This window comes from Ursus americanus, chromosome 17 (genome assembly GCF_024610735.1).
Source record: "Ursus americanus isolate L20-20 chromosome 17, mUrsAme1.1.p, whole genome shotgun sequence".
Classification (NCBI taxonomy): Eukaryota; Metazoa; Chordata; class Mammalia; order Carnivora; family Ursidae; genus Ursus; species Ursus americanus.
In genome coordinates this window covers 19,878,408-19,898,010 of record NC_142143.1, presented here as the reverse complement: position 1 = coordinate 19,898,010, position 19,603 = coordinate 19,878,408, and the positions used below count along the sequence as shown (strand labels likewise).

Genomic DNA, 19,603 nt, shown 5'->3' with positions numbered 1-19,603 from the left:
CCCTGGCCGCTTTCAAGATTGTTTCCTTGGATCTAAAATTTGTGAATTATACTATTATATGTCATGGTGTTGGTCTGCTCTCATTTATCTTGGGAGGGGTCCTCTCTGCCTCTTGGACACAAATGCTTGTTTCCTTTGCCAGATTAGGGAAGTTCTCTGCTACAATTTGTTCAAATATCTTCTAGAACCCTGTGTGTGTTTGGTGGGCGGGGGGGGGGGAGATGGGTTCAGTGAGAACCTGTTTTTTGGGGCTTTTGTTCTCTGGCGGCTTTCCCTGGTGGCTTTCTGTGATTCTTCTGAGAGAGCAGCAGTGACCGTATCCAAACCTCTGTCTCAGAACAGAGAGATCGCGGTCTGCTCTTCACTGAGCTCTCCTGGCCACACTGACTCCATTTCTGTCGATGCTGCTAAAATCCTGCAGCATCCTGGTTTGTGCGCCCCACAGCCACTCTCCCAGTCCTCACTCCCAGGGCTGGCTCGTCTCTGCCCTTTGTGCTTCTAACACCTCCAGCCGCCCCCGGTTCCCACACACGCTCCCAAGCTCCCGGTTTCAGTCTGGTTTCCTAGTGGCTACCGGTCAGCGAGTCCAGCCCGCTGCCCAGCACAGGAGGCTTCTGCCTTCCCCAGCACCCGAGCACGGCGGCTCCCTCCCCCTTCCGTTTATCTTCCGATATCTGCGCGCAGACTCTCGGCTCCCCACTTCATACCTCGAGACCCAGCGCCAGAGATGTTCTGTTTGTAGGGCTCCATATGTATCTTCTTAGGTCCCAGACTGAGTTCATGGGTGTTCAGGATGGTCTGGTAGATATCCAGCTCGAGTAAGGGGACCGGTTAAAATAGGGTCCCCCACTCCTCCACCATCTATCCTGGAACCGAACAGAATGATTCTTTCCTGGCTATTGGCCTGACCAATGTACATATTACCCCAGGCAAATTCAATTCTGTAGCATCACTTAAATGATACCCAGAAGTCAGGGCTTTCTGGGTATTTCTGGTCAAGTAAAGTCCAGGCAAAATTATAATACGTCCCCTAGATTTCATTTCTATACCCTTGGAAAGAGACAAGAAATTTAACCTACTTTCATGGGAGAAAAATCCTTGTTTGGATAAAGTAAAAACAATCCAGTTCTAATTGTGGGATTTAGATGTCTGTAGGTCAGAGTGGAGTATATTTTGGGAGACTTTTCAGTGCCCCAGAAATCATCCCATGTGGGCTGACTACTCACACAGGCAGCCCTGCCTGCTGGTTTACTAGTCGGAACTAAACTAATCCGTATAACCACTGTAGTTCGATTAGCCCCCAAGGAATAAAGTGCTACCAAATCAAGTCAGCCAAATTCATGCCCGCCTGGCCTAGGTCCAATTCCGTTGTTAATCTTACGTAACTGCTCTAAGGCATGGATGGTTGAATGCAATAAACCTCACAATCCAGCTATTTGAAGAGGCTTCTGTAAAGTCCTTTACCATAATAACCATGTGGCCATTAGACACTAATTATCTAGCAACTTTAAGTGAACGTACCATCCTATTTTAAGAGGTTTAAAGACTTATGTTGTACTACTCACCTATTCTTTCTAACTTGTTGCCAATATCCTCTGCTTGACTAAGCCTAGAAAAGTTTGCCTTTGTTTAAACCACTTTCCCATCTTCTCAAAACAACCCCGGGACTGGGACATGCATTATTACCCTCAGTTTGAAGAGCAGAAAGAGATTGAGAGGTTAAATCCAGAATCACAAGACAGAGTAACTGATAGAACCCACATGAAGGCGAAGCCTAGACTCATGCAGTGCTCTCCGTGCTGAACCACAGCCCTGGCGGCTATTGCCAATAAATGTTTATCCAGCTCATCTAACGGGAGAACTCCCCAGGGGTTTAAGCCCCAATGGTTATTTAAATTCTTTTTGGACTGCAAATATAATGAAACCTGTGTTGGTCTGGGGGGGGGGGACCCAAAAATAAAGTGGGAACATTTATGTGCAGTTGATAGTGAATCACAGCTTTAGAATGTTGACAACTTTTTGGATTTAAGACAATGTTCATGGAGATTAAAATTTATCTAACAGTCTCCTTGATTTAGGTTTATTGGGCTCCCCTGGGCTATTTTTTACATATAACCTTTCACATAAGAGCCTTCTGCCACTTTGAATATTTATAGATCTACCTTCTATCGTTTTTCTTGTTTTCACATAGTTGCATTTGTATAAGTTTCTTCATGAATCTTATTTTCTGCCTCATCAGCTACTCTGTTATCCTTTTTAAGGTTTTGGGGTTATTTCTTTTCCAGTTTGGAAATGCTTTAGAAATGATTGCCCTCATAGAAGAGCAGCGTTGTCAGATTTTAGCATGTTACAGGCTTTCGAGGTAGTGTGTGCAGAGTCACATTCCACTTACGGCGTTTCTCCAGGTGAATTAAATCCTAGTATTTCAGTTGAAGCTGACTCTAAATCAAAAGTGCTCCAAACCAAACTCCGAAACGCCCTCAGTGTCTCTTTCTTACTCTTTTTTCAGCTTTCCCTGGCTTCTCCAAAGATGAGAATTTCATACATATGTCCAGAGTCACTCAGTTCACATGCCTCTTATCCCTGTGACCGGATGTGTCAGCCATCCCTGACCATGCCTTCCAACCACAGTCCCCCTACTATCATGAGTGTTCAGTGAATGCCTCTTTAGTGGCATAGAGGGGAGGACGTTCTCATTTTCCAGCCAGATCTGAACATGGGAGGAATACCATGAGTTGAGGCAATGTTCTCCACACAGTGGATACACAGGAAATTTTTAAATGTTTCATCTTTCCTCTTAAGACATTTCTTTTCCTTTGGCTGCAGCCTGCCTCAGTAGGTTCCTGGACCGATGCCCATGCTCGGATTGTTCATTGTTTGCAAAATGAAGTCACTTCCTCTTTCAGGAGATCCTCACATGAGCCGTCTAGGAAAGTGCTTAGAGAACTAAAATCACCTCTAGATATGCATCAGGAGACAGAAATTATGAAACAAAATTGAAGGCATATACTATGAAATTTAACTCTGACAGAACAGTTTTAATCAACAAACTAAAATTATTTTTCAAACAGCAGAAAAAATCATTTTGAGCCCTCCCCCATCCACTGAATGTTTTGAGAAACTAATTACTTTGGTATCAGGCTAGAGTTGTGGAACATTCTCTAAGAATATGTGCAGGCCTTAGGATTATTGTGAGGTATATATCTGATGCAGTGATCTAAATCAAAGCTGATTTTCATGTAGAAATAGTGAAATCATAAGGACTTAGAGACTTGATCAAGGACACAGTGCTCAAACTGTCACAGAATGAACTATAGGTATCTTAATAAAGTGATATATTTTTGCAAATTATAAATCAATAGAGCAACATCATAACCAATTGCAAAGTTGTGTTTAAAAAATAAAGCCAACTGTACAGAGATTTAATCTTTCTCTTTTCATAATGTCTGGCATTTTTATTGCAATAAGTCAGAATTCCACTTTCTTCTGTCCTTATCTCATTAGCCTAATTATAAATAAATTTATAAATTTGTCATTATCTATAAGACACATTTGACTTTAAATGCATAAACCAGATCTTATTTCTTCTAGCTTTTTCATCACTTGAGCCCTATCCCATTCTGTTTGTGTCACTATATCCAAATTTGCCTTTGAGGCAAATTTAATAACAAAATTCAAAGACATTCCACAATAAGTTTGATCTGGAATCTACAAACTCAAAAGTCAACTTCAAGTTCTTTTCTTCCCCTTAACACTGATTACTAATGATCACTAGTGCATCTTTTTCCTTATAGTAAAGGATTGAAACAGTAAGTCATGAATGGTTTTAAAACCAGAATTCTCAAATTTAAATGAACGTAGTCTTTACAGAAGTTACTTGGTGGGTATTAAGGAGGGCACGTATTGCATGGTGCACTGGGTGTTATACGCAAGTAATGAATCATGGAACTTTACATCAAAAACTAGGGATGTACTGTATGGTGAGTAACATAATAAAAAAATAGGGGCGCCTGGGTGGCACAGTGGTTAAGCGTCTGCCTTCGGCTCAGGGCGTGATCCCGGCGTTATGGGATCGAGCCCCACATCAGGCTCCTCCGCTATGAGCCTGCTTCTTCCTCTCCCACTCCCCCTGCTTGTGTTCCCTCCTCGCTGGCTGTCTCTATCCTGTTGAATAAATAAGTAAAATCTTTAAAAAATAATAATAATAATATTTTTTTAAAAAGTTACTTGGAAAAGGCATGCATCCTAACTCAAACAATACTACCCTTACATATTTTCTGAATCTCCTTTCTTGAAAATGCCTTCAGAAGCCATCTACCAGCCCCTTAAGAAAATTAACTTTTTTTGTATTTACGGAAATCCTCCCTTCGTTTGATAGTTTTTTCTATCTCGTATTGCCTGATCATCAGTGTAGCTTCATCTTTCCTCTAACTTGGAGCTGGTGGTGGGCCGCATCGAGGGTATAGTGATCTCCTGCCGCCTATGGCTCCAGATTGACATGTGAATGCCACTGGCTGAACTTCATACAGGGAACTCTAGGAAATCTCATTTTCCTGAATTGTGACCACCTCAACTATTTACTGTGGGCAATAGCTAAGATTCTACCACAGTGAAAAGACTTTGAGAAATGCCCAGGCAGTTTGGTATTAGCAGTCCCTCTTCTTCCCTGATTATGGACAAGATAGAGAAGGGAGACTTACACCGCTAACTATCAATACACATCCTACATGCATGTGTGAGGCTTTGTACATAGCACAGAACCACCAAAGGCACATTTTCAACTTGGATTTATGACTGATATTATATGAATATGCTTAACAAATAGTTCAAAGATACATCTTCTTTATTTTAAAGGTAGAGTGTTGTCCATGAGACTGGTATTTTATTTAAATTTAGATTTTTCTCAATTGAGTTTTTGGACAGAGCAGCCATTAGGCCACAGCTTTAATCTCAGTAAAGCTGCAGGGCTGTTTTGGGAGATAAGAAAGAGTGCAGAGGGGCTTGTGAATATTTCATTTCAATGTTAGGCCTGTTTTCTGCCAGTTTGCAGAGCACCTTTCCTTTCCCACTGTTTGGCTCCTGAGAAAACTCTGCTATATTCTATAGTTCACAAAAACTGGCTCCCTCTCTATGACAGCTAATAATCATCAAAGCACTAATTTGCTTTCATATCATGTGCTAGGCGGTTCAAAGAGGAGTGAGACATTATTCCAAATTACCAAGGAGTGGTAGGGGAGACCTGCTGCCAGTTGGAGTAAGGCATGTTGCACACCCACTGACCATTTGTTTCACCCATGAGTGACTTGACAAATGGGTCCTTCTGCTTGCTTCATTTTTTTAAGGCCATGATAAAACCCCAGTGATTTGTCTTGATCAAGACAACACGCAGAACTCACGTCTTCTCAGAACTGCGTTTGTGTCATCATTTTGGTCTGGTGTCCAGCAGCTTGGAATAGTCATACCAGACAAGTTATGAAGAGAATTTGAAAGCTATGATTTATTCATTAAATCAATAATTATTTATTGACCTTCTGCAAGGTAAAAGAAATAAAATTAATAATAGCCACTCACATTTAATTAAGATCTTGCTATAGGCTAGGCACTCTATCACTCACTTTACATGTATCATTTTGTTTAATCCCTACAATGACCCTAGGAGGTAAGCACTTTTGTTGCTTAAAGAAGTTACATAACTTGCCAAATTTGCATGGCTAGAAAGCAGAAGAGCTACAGTTTGACCCTCAAACCCAAGTTTTTAGTGTTGTAATATACTGACTCCTAGTGCGGAATAGAAGCTATGTTCTCAAGAAGCTTATTAGCCCTGGCATATGTCGGCAATAGTTTTATTCCTGGGTTATTCTTAAGACCTTGATAGAATCTCTGATGCTTTAGTTTTCCTCAAATGAAATTAATTGAATTTGATATTTAGCGGATTCCTACACTACACAAGGCATAAAAATACTTACGACACCTGCTCTGCTCCAAAACAGCCTAAAGCAGACCTCCCTCTACGCAGGTAACCCGCCCAGCTGCACGGTAATGATGAAGTCAGGTACAGCGGCACCATACATAAGAAGGAATGAGTCTTTTTCTGCGGGGATTAGGACATCTTCCCAGAAGGGATGCCATTTCTGTTGGTCATTGAAAAATGAGCACTGTTTCTACTTAGAAGGAAATGAAGAGGGAATCCCAATAGAAAAGATAACCTGAACAGAGGCATGAGAGCATATGGTATATGCAGGGAATATAGTCTAGCATGACTGTAGAAAGGGATGTGCGTTTGGAAGGGGGTCATAGTAACACCAGTCACATTCAGGGCATTATGGGAGAGTGTAGGTATTCGTTAATAAAGGAATGTGTCTGTGTGTTTACATCATCAAGGAGAGAAACAGTGACTTGCCTACTAATCCTGCAATCACCTGTTTCACTGAAGTATTGATTGGGGTAGTGGTATTCTGTACGACGATTCTGAACAAGAACTAGAATAGAAGAATGACTTGTTCCTGATTCCACATACCCGGGGTTTTTCTGTGTATCCTGAGTGCTTATGACAAGGCAGAACCAGCGAAAGACATTTACAAGTGCAAGAGTTTCTAGGAAGTAGAGCCTTTAGTGAATTGGATGCAGTGGTGATCAGAGATCTAATTATAGAATTCTTTTTCAGGTGCATGGTTGGCTATGTAAATGCCAGCTTATCTGTGTTTCAAATTTCTGACTTTGAGAACCGATCTGAGCCTGAGTCTGATGGCAGTGAGTTCTCGGGGACTCCTCTCAAGTACTGCAGGTGAGGATAGCACTCTTAGCCAGTCCTGGGCTGGCTCTGCCATGGGAAGGTTTTGCTCAGAGAGCCCTTTCTGACTGAGTGGGTTTAAAGCAGTGGTTCTCAACCTTAATCATGCATTAAAATCCACTGGAGAATTTTAAAATCTTCTCTTGAACAGGCTGTGACCTAGAAAATTAAAACAGCCTCTGGGGTGGAACCCAGACATCCAGATCCAGGGAGCCAGATAAGAGTAACCCAAAGAGACCTACACAAAGACATCATAATCGAAAGTTTAAAAGCAGCAAGAGAAAAACAACTTGTTACATACAAGGGGACCTCTCCCCATAAAACTTATCAGATTTCTCAATAGAAACTTTATAGGCCAGAAGGAAGTGGCATGATCTATTCAAAGTGCTGAAAGGAAAAAAAAAGCCTGCCAACCAAGAATATTCTGCCCAGCAACAGTGTCCTTCAAAATTGAAGGAGAGATGAAGAATTTTCCAGACAAGCAAAAGCTAAAGGAGTTCATTTCTGCTCGACCAGCCTAACAAGAAATGTTAAAGGGACTTCTTTAAGTTGAAATGAAGGGGCACTAAATAGTAACAAGAAAGCAGATGAAAGTATAAATTTCACTGGTAAATATATAGAAAAGTGGAGATGATCACTTATAAAGTTAGTATGAGGTTAAAAGACAAAAGTAGTGAAAATCATTATAACCACAATTATTAGTTAAGGGATACACAAAATCTGGAAATTGTAACATCAAAACAAAATGTTGGGGGGAGAGTAAAAATATAGAGCTTCATATTGTGATCAAACTTAAGTAATTATCAACTTAGACTGCTAGTTGTTATATGTAAGCCTTGTAATAACCACAAAGCAAAAAACCTATAGTAGATATATGAAAAAGAAAGCCACCAAATCATAAAAGGAGAGAGCAAGAAATGAACAGAGGGAAACTCCAAAACAGCCAGAAAATAATTAACAAATGGCAGTAAGTGCATACCTATCAGTAAATACTTTAAATAAAATAAATTCTTCAATCAAAAGACATAGAGTGGCTGAATAGATCGAAAGACAAGCCTGATCTATTTGCTCACTTCTGATGTAAGAACAAGATCTCCTAACATACCCAACACAGGGACACCTGGTATATAAAACAGATATTAATAGACCTAAGGGAGAAATAGATACACTTTAACACCCCACTTACATCAATGGATAAATCAGACAGAAAAATCAATAAAATAACATTGACCTATACAACATGTTATAGATATATACAGAACATTCCATCCAAAAGCAACAGAATAGACACTTCTCAAGCGCACATGAAATATTCTCCAGAATACAAATCAAAACCACAATGAGATACCACCTTACACCAGTCAGAATGGCTAAAATTAACAAGTCAGTAAACAACAGATGTTGATTAGAATGCAGAGAAAGGGGAACCCTCTTACACTGCTGGCAGGAATGCAAGCCAGGGCAGCCACTCTGGAAAACAGTGTGGAGGTTTCTCAAAAAGTTAAAAATATGGCTACCTTAAGATCCAGCAATTGCACTACTAGGTATTTACCTAAAGGGGCACCTGCACCCCAATGTTTATAGCAGCAATGTCTACAATAGCCAAACTATGGAAAGAGCGCAGATATCCACTGACACATGATTAAAAAGATAGATATATATAGATATATATATATATAGATATATATATATACACACACACACACACACACAATAGAATGTTAGCCATCAAAAAATGAAATCTTACCATTTATAATGATGTGGTTGGAACTAGAGGGTATTAGCTAAGTGAAATAATTCAATCAGAGAAAGACAATTATTTTATCTCACTTATATGTGGAATTTAAGAAACTAAACAGGATCATAGGGGAAAGGGGGAAATAAAATAAGATGAAATCAGGGAGACAAACCATAAGAGACTCCTAATCATAGGAAACAAACTGAGGGTTGCTGAAGGGGAGGTGGGTGGGGTAACTGGGTGATGGACATTAAGGAGAGCACTTGATGTAATGAGCACTGGGGGTTATATGCAACTGATTAATCACTAAATTCTACCTATGAAACTAAAATGCACTGTATGTAACTAAATTGAATTTAAAACATTCTCCAAGATAGACCATGTTCTGCCACAACACAAGTCTTAATAAATTTAAGAAGACTGAAATCACATGAAGCATCTTTTCTGACCCCAGTGGTATAAAATGAGAAATTACAAAAAGAAAACTGGAAAAATTCACAAATATATGGAGATTAAACATACTACTCAACATCCAGGGGGGTCAAAGGAGAAATAAGACATAGCTTGAGACATTTGGAAATAGAAATACAATGTACCAAAACATATGGGATAAAGCAAAAGCAATCCCAAGAGGGAAGTTCATAGCAATAAATGCCTACCTCAAGATACAAGAAAAATCTCCACCTAACTTTATACCTCAAGGAACAAAACAGAACAAAAAAGAACAAATGAAGTTAGTAGAAGGAAAAAAGTAAAGATCAGAGCAGGAATAAGACTAAAAACAAATAGAAAAGATCAATGAAACTACGAGGTGGTTCTTCTTTGAAAAGATAAATAAATTGACAAACCTGTAGCTAGGCTCTCCAAGAAAAAAGATTCAAATGAATGAGAAATGAAAGGGGGTATATTGTAACTGACACCGCAGAAGAACAAAGGATCATAAGAGACTAGTGAAAAATTGTATACCAAAAACTTGACAACCAAAAGAAATGGATAAATTCCTTGAAACATACAAATTTGCCAAGACCAAATCAGGAAGAAACAGGAAATCGGAACACACCAATTACTAGTAAAGAGATTGAATCAGTAATCGAAAACCTCCCGACAGGGGCTCCTGGATGACTCAGTCGGTTAAACCTATGACTCTTAATTTTGGCTCAGGACATGATCTCAGAGATGAATCCCAAGTGGGCCTCTGCACTGGGTGTGGAACCTCCTTAAGATTTTCTCTCTCCCTCTGCCCTCCCCCCCCCCACCCCTCTCTCTCCCTTTCTAAACAAACAAACAAAAACTCCCAACAAACAAAAGTCTAGGACCAGATAGCTTCACTGGTGAGTTCTACCACACATTCAAAGAATAGATACCAATTCTTCTCAGAATCTTCCAAACAATAAAAGAGGAGCAAATACTTCCTAACTCGTTTTACATAACCTTAACTCCAAAACCAGACAAGGACACCACAAGAAAAGAAACTACAGGCTAACATCCTTGGTGATGTTACTTACAACAGCATAGATGAATCTTAGTAGCATAGTAGTAAAGGAAAAAAAAAATGCAAGCCTCAGAAGACTACATACAGTATAATATCCTTTCTAGAAAGTTCAAAACCAAAACTAAACAGTATAGTATTCAGACAAATATTGATACAAATGTTTGTTAATAATAAAAATGAAATTCAGGATAAGGAAAGCAAGGGGAGGAGGAGCACAGAGGGTAAGGTATAAGTTCCTTATGTTTTAATTCTTGTGTTACATGATAGATATGAGAGATCATCATATTAAGTATTAAATAAATATAAAGGTTAGAGAAAAGAACACGAATGGATCAATGAGGTTAGTTAAAAAGATTATGATTAGGCCAATTCTGTGTACCTGAGGTTGAATATAATGTTGTATGAAAATGCAAAGGATGTAGAATAGTCAAGATACTTTTGAAGAATAACTAAGTGGAGATTTACCTTACATTAGAACTAGTATAAAATTAAAATAATTAATCAGTGTAGTGGTGGTGTCACCGAATCAAATAGAAAATGGAATAGCGAGAACTTAAAAATTGCATATTAAAGATGTAATAACAAAATAACACATACAATATGATTTATATAGAGTTCAAATCAGACAAAAGTAAGCACTGTTTTATTGAGGAACACTTGTATAAGTAGTATAACAATAGAGAAAAGCAGAAAATTAAATAGCAGTGAACTTTCTGGGTGTCTGGTATTGCCAGTTCGGCATTTCTAAGTTACTGACCATGTTCTAGGTCTTTACTTGGATGGCGGTTATGTGAAGTTCACTATCATTCTTTTAAATGTACGTACACCTTTACGTTTTTAAAAATGGGAATGAATTAACTCTACCTGGCACTGGAAAAAAAATATGTTTGCAAGCCAAAATTCCATTTCCTGAGAAATAAAAGCAGCCGTAGAGAATGCACTAACTTAAGTAGGGACGTCCTGCCTTCCCCACACGTGGAATCAAAGCCAAGAAATTACAAGTGTTACTTTCTGAAAACAACTCTGACTCACTTGAAAAAATTCTTCCAAACATTAATGCCACTGGACCACTTAGTTTCTTTGAAGATACTAAACGAAGATTAGAGGAGTAAAGTGTTGATTCAGTTGGCTTTGAAACTTGTCTTTCTGTTTCTACAGCAAGACCAGGGAAGTGTTTTCTTTGCACAAGCAGACATGTAGCCATTTGGCAAATAAATAGCACTGCATCAAAAACAGACACATAGGGCACAAATGACATCTGAGCCCCTCTCAAATCTCTGCCTCATTGAAGAGGCCAGTGGGATCAGGAGTAGGCTGGCACGTGAACTGAGAGCGCCACCTGAAACAGTCATCTGCAAACTCAAAGAAAAGAGAGAGTCCAAAATTTTAGAGCCTGCTGAGATGGAGAGACCCTAATTGTGTTATTAAGGAAAACTGATGTCTAGAGAAGCTTCATGAATTACCTAAGATCACAAAGTCAGGAAGACCCCAAATTTGGTTTCAGTGTGCTTTCCAGTGCATAGTTCTAGAGACAGCTGAGGGCAGAAGCAGGTGACAGCAAAACTCATTAGCACCACTGCAATTTAATTGCCTTAAGGAGCAGTAAGAAGTTTTCTAGAGAGAAACTGGACTTTGTAATAGCACGAGAGAATAGGAAGGCCAGAAACCTACTGCTTCTGAAAACTGAAACTTCTTAAAAATTTCAGAGGTTCTAAGAACAAGAATCAGAAGAATGGATAAAGAAGATGTGGTCCATATATACAATGGAATATTACTCAGCCATTAGAAAGAATGATTACTAAACATTTGCATCAACATGGATGGGAATGGAGGAGATTATGCTAAGTGAAATAGGTCAAGCAGAGAAAGACAATTATCATATGGTTTCACTCATTTGTGGAACATAAGGAATAGCAGGGAGAACATTAGAAGGAAGGGAAAAATGAAGGGGGGGGGAATCAGAGGGGGAGATGAACCATGAGAGACTATGGACTCTGGGAAACAAACTGAGGGTTTTAGAGGGGAGGGGGGTGGGGAATGGTTAACATTGTGATGGGTATTAAGGAGGGCATGTATTGCATGGAGCACTGGGTGTTATATGCAAACAATGAATCATGGAACACTATGTCAAAAGCTAATGATGTACTGTATGGCGACTAATGTAACATTAAAAAAAAAAAAACTACAGATGGCCAACAGACACATAAAAAGGTGCTCAGCATCACTAACCATCAGGGAAATGCAAATCAAAAACACAAAGAGCTACCACCTCACACAAGCCAGAATGGCTAGTATCAAAAAGACAAGAAATAAGTGTCGGCAAGGATGTGGAAAAAAGGGAATCCTTGTCTACTATTAGTGGGAAGGTAAATTGCTGTAACCACTGTGGAAGACATTATGGAGGTTCCTCAAGACATTAGAAATACCATATAATCCAGTAATTCTACTACTGAGTATTTACCCAAGGAAAATGAGAAGAAAAATCCAAAAAGATCTATGCACCCCTATGTGTATTGAAGCATTATTTAGAATAGCTAAGGTATGGAAGCAACCTAAGCGTGTGCAGATAGATGAATGGATAAAGAAGAGGTAGTTTATATACACACAATGAGATATTACTCAGCCATTAAAAAGAATGAGATCTTGACATTGTGACAATATGGATGGACCTAGAGAGTATTATGCCAAATGAAATAAGTCAGAGAAAAACAAATACTATATGATGTCACTTATATGTGGAATCTAAAAAAACAAAATAAATGAACAAAAAAACAGACTCTTAAACACAGAGAACAACGTGGTGATTGTCAGAGGGGAGGTGGGTAGGGGGATAGGCTAAATAGGTAATGGGAATTGCATACCTCCAGTTATAAATAAGTCCCAGGATGAAAAGTACCACATAAGGATATAGTCAATATTGTAATAATGTTGTGTGGTGACTATACTTATCGTCATGAGCACTAATGCATGGAATTGTCAAACCAATATGTTCTCCACCTGAAACTAATATAACATTGTATGTCAATTATACGTAATTAAAAAAAATACTCCGCATAGGAATTACCTTGTATCCTCGTACACAAATGAGTGCTGACCTTGAGGTTAGGTACTGTCTTACATGAGAGCCTGGATAATCCTAGCTTTTCCTCAGATAAGGGCATTTGGTATGTTTGCACACAGAAGTGTTAGAAGAATTAGCATTTCCAGACCTTTCCACACTTCTGGGGCTAGTGAAAAGAATACTGGTGACACAGAGAATACTGGTGAAAACTAATATTAAGAGTCATTTTTCAGTCCTCCCACCTGTGGTAATAGTAATGATAATGGCAAAGATAAAATGGAGCCAAATGGATTTAAGTTCCTAGGACAGGTGCCTGGTTCTTAATAGTTATTCAACAAATATTTGTGGAATTTGATGCTGACTCAAAAGTTATAATTGGAGCATGTATTAGGAAGGACTCTTTAGCGGCAGGGGGCAGAAGTCCAGTATAAATGGACTTAAAAAGAAATTCACTGGTTCAGGTACCTGGGAGGTTGGCAGGATGACCCTAACATTAGTAACGGCTGGATCTCAAGCCTCCAGCAGTGTCAACAAGACACCGCCTCTCTGTTGACTCTTCGTTGCTCAGATGACTTCATTCTCGAGCAAGCTCTCTCCACACAGTCTGTGATGGCCAGCGGCAGCACCAGGTTTTACCTTCTGTGGACTTAATTATAATTCACTAAATGATCATTCCAGCAGAAGTCTTGGTGAGGGTTCTCACTGATCAGGTCTGAGTCATTTTTTGAACTGGGGTCAGGGTGAGGGGTACACCCTGCCTCATCCACATGGATATTCCCCAGAGAAGAGCTATTCTTTTACCAGACAAAAAAATGATGGACAAGTGACAAATGTCTAAGACGGAGAAACTTTTAAACTATTTTTCATGAATGAGGACTACATAGTGGGAATGGATGAGATTTGGGAGTCAGGCAAATCACAGATTGGAATGTAACGTTCATTCTCCTGTGTATTTATAGATACCGAGACTACCGTGACCCCCCTCATTCACTGGTACCCTATGGCTACACACTGCAGTTCTGGCACGTCCTAGCAGCGCGACTGGCTTTTATCATTGTGTTTGAGGTATGTTCTCTTAACCAATTCCTTTGCCATAATTAAGTAACTAAGAATAACACGTTAAGGGTAAGTCTGAGAACTTTCAATGTGATTATCTATGTCCAGAATTATTATAGTAATAGCATATAGCCTCTTTTTAAAATCTTTTTCTTCACCTTGAGTTGTCCAAGAAACAATTCAAAGTCCATTGTTGATTGTTAATGGATAAGTCAGAAATCATCAGTCCTAATATTCTAGGGCCATAGTTCTTCAACTTTGGGAAAATTGCAGTTTTTTTCATCACTACTCCTAGAGACTCAGATACATCATGTCTGTAAATTGCTTTTCACAAGCCCTCCAAGGGGATTCTTTTTGTTGTAGGTGTTCAAGGACTATAGTTTGGAAAACATTGAACTGGCTACTGTAGAAGTGGTAACCTCTGGTTTTGTGTCATCAGGACATTAGTCATATTCAAGACACAAATAAGTATTATCTTAGACTCAAATTTGACTTTTAATCTAACAATTACCTGTATGTCCATAAAAATACATCATCTGTTTTCTTTTAGTCTTGAAGAAAATTGCTACTAGAAATCATTAGCATTTCTATGACTGTACTTATAAATGGAAATTTCATCTCCTGTCACATATATTAAAGCCAGATTAATGCAAACCAGGACTGCCTCTTGGCTTGCACTAGACATTTCCTATACCTCTTCTTCCATCTTTTTTTCCTTCATTCCAGCTAACCAAGAGAATACAAGCTGTTCTTCTTTGGGAATTCACTTATTTAATACTTTAGAATTATGAGAGCCTTTAAGTTATCTGGTACTTTACTAATCATCATCATATACACAAAGAGAAATGATAGTGTTTCTAGAGTTTCAGCTGTTAGTAAAGAATTTGTGGCAGTTTACCAGAAAAAAAAGTTTCTTCCTGAAATGATAACTTCCTTTAGGCCTACTGATCATTCTTGCAATCCAAATTTGTGAAGCAAATTTGGCAATCTGCAAAGTATTTTGAAATATTTTCTTATAATTTTCCACCATAATGCCCATTTTATACATGAGCAAATTGAAGCTCGGAGTGACTTTCTCCCAGGTAAACAGACAGCTCTTCAGTAATAACAGCTACAGAGCCAGGGTTCAACCCTGGGTTCCTGGCCCCACGGTGTAGGTACTTCCGGCCCACCTTTGCATTCTCCGACTGCTCGTTCTCCACATTCTTTCCTGATTCCTTTTCTCATTCCCTATGAAGTGTCATCAGACCATGTTTAGTTCTCACCTATCCCTGTGATCTTCTTTCCTCCCATATCCCCCTGGCCTCCTTCCACTTTCCAGACACTCAAGAGGCTCCACATCCCTGGACTGTGGGGGGTTCTTGTGCCAAGTCCCAGAGCTCTTTCCAGCTAAGGATGGGCGATAGACCTAACTTGTCGTATTCTCCTTTATGTTTTTAGCATCTCGTGTTTTGTATAAAGCACCTCATTTCATATCTGATCCCAGACCTCCCAAAAGATCTAAGGGATCGAATGAGAAGAGAGAAGTACTTGATTCAGGAGATGATGTATGAAGCAGAACTGGAGCGACTCCAGAAGGAACGAAAGGAGAGGAAGAAAAATGGAAAAGCACACCACAATGAGTGGCCGTGACCGGGTAGGTGAGAGGTGTTCTCATGGTCTAAAACCTCTCCGTGAGTTGAAGGGGGCGCTTTAAACTCCCTGAATCAAAACTTGCCATTGTCCTACTGATAGAAATCGAACTCCTTAGAAGCTTCCCAAACCAGTTTGTTTCTTAATTGCACAATTTAACTTTTATCTTCCCTTTCCACATAATTCCTGCAACTCTTCTCTACCTCCATGCCACTCTTGGTCTGGCGGTCGAGGTCTTCAGGAGTTGGCCTGGGTGTTCCCTGAAATAAACCTTCCTCTCTCCCTTCTACTCCAGTCTGGCGATTCTCTTTAACAGAAAGAAGAGTCATGTTGCCTTGGGGATGTAAAGTCACCTTTTTATCTCACCCCAGATGGCCTTCCCTTCATCACCCATTTATTGTTTCCTCCCAGGCTGGTCCATGTCACACCACACCCTCTGCGAAGTTTTCCCCACACTCATCAGCCCACTGAGACTCACTTCTTATAAACTTCTCTGGTTATTTCATCAGTGCTACATGCATTAACATATATACATGTGTGTGTGTGTGTGTGTGTGTGTATATATATATATATATGTCTGTATTGTTAACTCACGATTTTCAAATAGTTATCAGCTTCCCCAGCACAACTGTAAGCATCTTTAGGAACGTCCTTATGGATGGTGATTTTATTCTTCCAACTAGTTAGCATAGTGTTAAGTACATGACACCCATTAGATGCAATTCAGTTAATAAATTCAGGTGGATTAAGGCTAAAAACATTATAAGAAAGTTTCATAATGTTCCCACATATCAGAAAGTTTTTCTGAAACCTTCTCTCTGGCAAGTCTATTAGCTGTGTCCTTGGGCAAGTCAGTTAACCTGTGGGCCTCTGTTTCTTCAGCGATGAAACGATTAGATGACCTCTCCGTTTTGGTACTCTGTCAGTCTAACATTATAGCATTTCTTTTGCCTTCCTCACCCTTCATTTCTCTGTCTCCACTTGTTTGAAGACTAACTTTGAAAACATTGCTCAAAATTTGGCCTCCAAAAGAAAAATAAGATATACAGGGGGAAAAAGCTAGGTTTTTCCCTTTTTGTATCGGTTAAGATGTAGCAGTATCTGCAGAGGTGTTTGTTAATTTAGTGAATTTGTGTGACCCCAGATCTGTGTTAAGAGTCCAGGAGGTTATTAAGAGTTGGATATGAGGGTAGACTTGGAGGAGATCACCCAGACCCCAGACCCACAGGGATAATAGTGGTATAAAGATACTAAACAGTGCCTTGACCCTCAATTCCAAAATAGGCCTTGATTTCACTAAAGGCCAGGCATTTTTTGCAACATAATAATTTTGCCATTTCCCAGATCTGCCATTTGGCTCTGTGACTTGGGGGAAATTGCTTAATTTTTCTGAGTCTGCTTTTTGGCAGAACTGATATGCAGTAGAAGGCATGTATGTGAGACCCGTACGAAACAATAAAGTGCTATAGAATACTATAGGGGATTTGTAGTGTTAAACGTTTTGTTATCGTCTGCCAGATTCTAGACCTGGCTTTTCCATTCTCTGTCTGTAGGACCTGGAATGGAATATTCATGTGGATTCGATTTCGACATTTGCAAAAGTAAAGAAGTTGGAGAGAACGATACTTTAAGAGCCTATCCAGCTTTTACCTTCTGGGATCGTAGAATCTGTTCCAAGCCCCTGACCCTGACACCCATTCTGGTCACCTCTTCTCTGGCTCTGGTCAGCCGTCAGAGCAGAAAGACTGACTATCCAGATGGCTTTGTTTGGGGGTAGGAGGCAGGCATCAGTGAGGAGCACTGCTCCTAGGAGCTCCAGTGGCTAGAGACACCTAGGGGCTGCACTGGGCTGTAGGGCTGATAACCAATTGGGAGTTTCTTCTGGCCTCATCACTATGGGCTGCTTTCTCCCCAGAGGCCATTTCTAATTTTTGCTTGAAAGCATAGTGTTTGTCTGTCTGTCTCTATTCCCCCAACAGTTGGCAGGATGTCACCTTGCTTCAGACTGCCTTTCTGACTCAGTCTGTTCATCTGTAAAGCAGGCACAATAATGTTTATACCATACCTGACTCAGTTTGGGGTTACAAATTCTTTGAATGCCTTTGATTCGTGGTGAGTACAAAACAACCATTGCACACTGTGTTCTTAAGCCGTCATGTGTACATAGGGTTTTAATGCTTTCTTTTCTCTTTCTAGGTAATAGTTCATTTCCAAGCCAAGGACCTGAATTCTGTTTACTTCTCCCAGCTGTGCAAAAGCACATTCGAGTGAATGACTAAAACACAAGCGCAGTGCATGTCGCAGACATTGGCAGCAGCGGGGGGGTCAGCACCCTTCAAGGACTACCTGGGAAATCGCGCTGCTGTGAAACCACATTGCAGCACACACCTGCTATCTATCCATAGACCATTCTTGACTAAGCAAGCATGCACGTCCTGGGCAGTTACACTCTCAAGTTTTTAAAACCAAGGGGAACTTGTATACTGGGCCTGTTTTTCAGCCTGTTTGCTACCTTTTTTGCATTCTACCCCATGTGAATTTTACAGACACTGGGCTAATAAGGGTATTCAGACACCTGGACACACATTCCTAGAATGTCATCCTATGGTCCTAATTCCATGTCACCAAACGATACAGACAAGACCCTGTTTACAACTTTATCTTTTTTTTTTTTAATTTCTGATCTTTCTGAGATTATATGACATATCTATAGCTATGTGTATGGCCATAGATGTATTTCTGTGTGTACATATGTATAGTCATGTATTCTTACATATGTACATACAAATACAGAGATATATAAAGTACATAGAAATTCCTTACTTGTAAATAGCCAAAGGGTACTGACATGAATGATAAATTTTCACACTTAAATAGTCATCAACATGAAGCCATGTTTAATGCTTGTATAATGTGATGCAGTAAAATTTAAAATAAATTTATGCACATGGAATATTTTCAGTTGGGTCTTCTGAAATTCTGTTGTATTTTTTTCTCATAGAATAAGAGAAATTACAGTGGGATCTTTAAAGAAAGGCTTATAACTCCCACATAGTCCTGAGAAATCACTTCACCCTTCAGAGAGACTATATATATTTTTTCTAAATCTACCTTTTCCATCTTGTTTCTATGCTACCTTTTTAGAATACCAAGCCACCTAATTAAAAATCTCTCAGAAGAACTTGGAAAATGCCATTGGCACACTTTGTTGAAGAAATATGAAATATAGCCAACGACACTTAGGCATTTTGATTATCCTGCTTACTAGTCTGGCCTGGTAATTGTAGGAAGAAGCCATCTATCTGGAAAAAAACAAAAGTTTCTAAGCATGTCTGTTGTGGTAACTTTTTCTAGAGATGGCAGAACCTGCCCTTGAACTAGGTTATCATCATTTTGCCTATGTCAGGGAGATGAGAGCGCTCCCATTACCGTGTCTGTCAAACACTGTCCTCTTTCAGATGTGTGTTCTCTTAAGCTGATAGATTCCCAAAGACCTTAGTTGTTTTCTTAGTCTTATAGAAACAGGCAGTCAGAGTGGCTTTGGGCACACCAGAACTTCAACCATTTCTTAGTTTTGTCTTTCCATGACCTGATATTCTTAGGAGTTTTAAAATTCTAACCCTTAGCAGGACCTAAACTAAGGAGATGCACTTTATGGAAACTGAAGACAAAAGGCCATTGAAAGAGTTTCCTTTTCAATCTTTGGCTAAGAAGTCTGTGAAATACTTCACAGCAGCCCCTGGGAGAGGAATTTCTATGAAAAGTCTCAAGAGATGAAATGTAAAGAGACTTTCCAATAAGACAAAACTCCCTCTACTGACTCAGCTTGTAACT

The 19,603-nt window shown here is 39.5% G+C and overlaps 1 protein-coding gene across 2 annotated transcripts in view; it reads left to right on the top strand.

The window, feature by feature from the left end:
• Window positions 1–18,730, top strand: part of ANO4 (anoctamin 4) — a 219,396-nt gene extending 200,666 nt beyond the window's left edge. For both annotated transcript variants that reach the window (XM_045779921.2, XM_087868824.1), the window contains 4 exons: window positions 6,665–6,784; window positions 14,041–14,146; window positions 15,578–15,773; window positions 17,966–18,730. In XM_045779921.2, the coding sequence (XP_045635877.1) occupies window positions 6,665–6,784; window positions 14,041–14,146; window positions 15,578–15,769 (418 nt within the window). In that variant the 3' untranslated portion in view covers window positions 15,770–15,773; window positions 17,966–18,730. The remainder of the gene's footprint in view (window positions 1–6,664; window positions 6,785–14,040; window positions 14,147–15,577; window positions 15,774–17,965) is intronic.
• The last annotated feature ends 873 nt before the right edge of the window (window positions 18,731–19,603 follow it).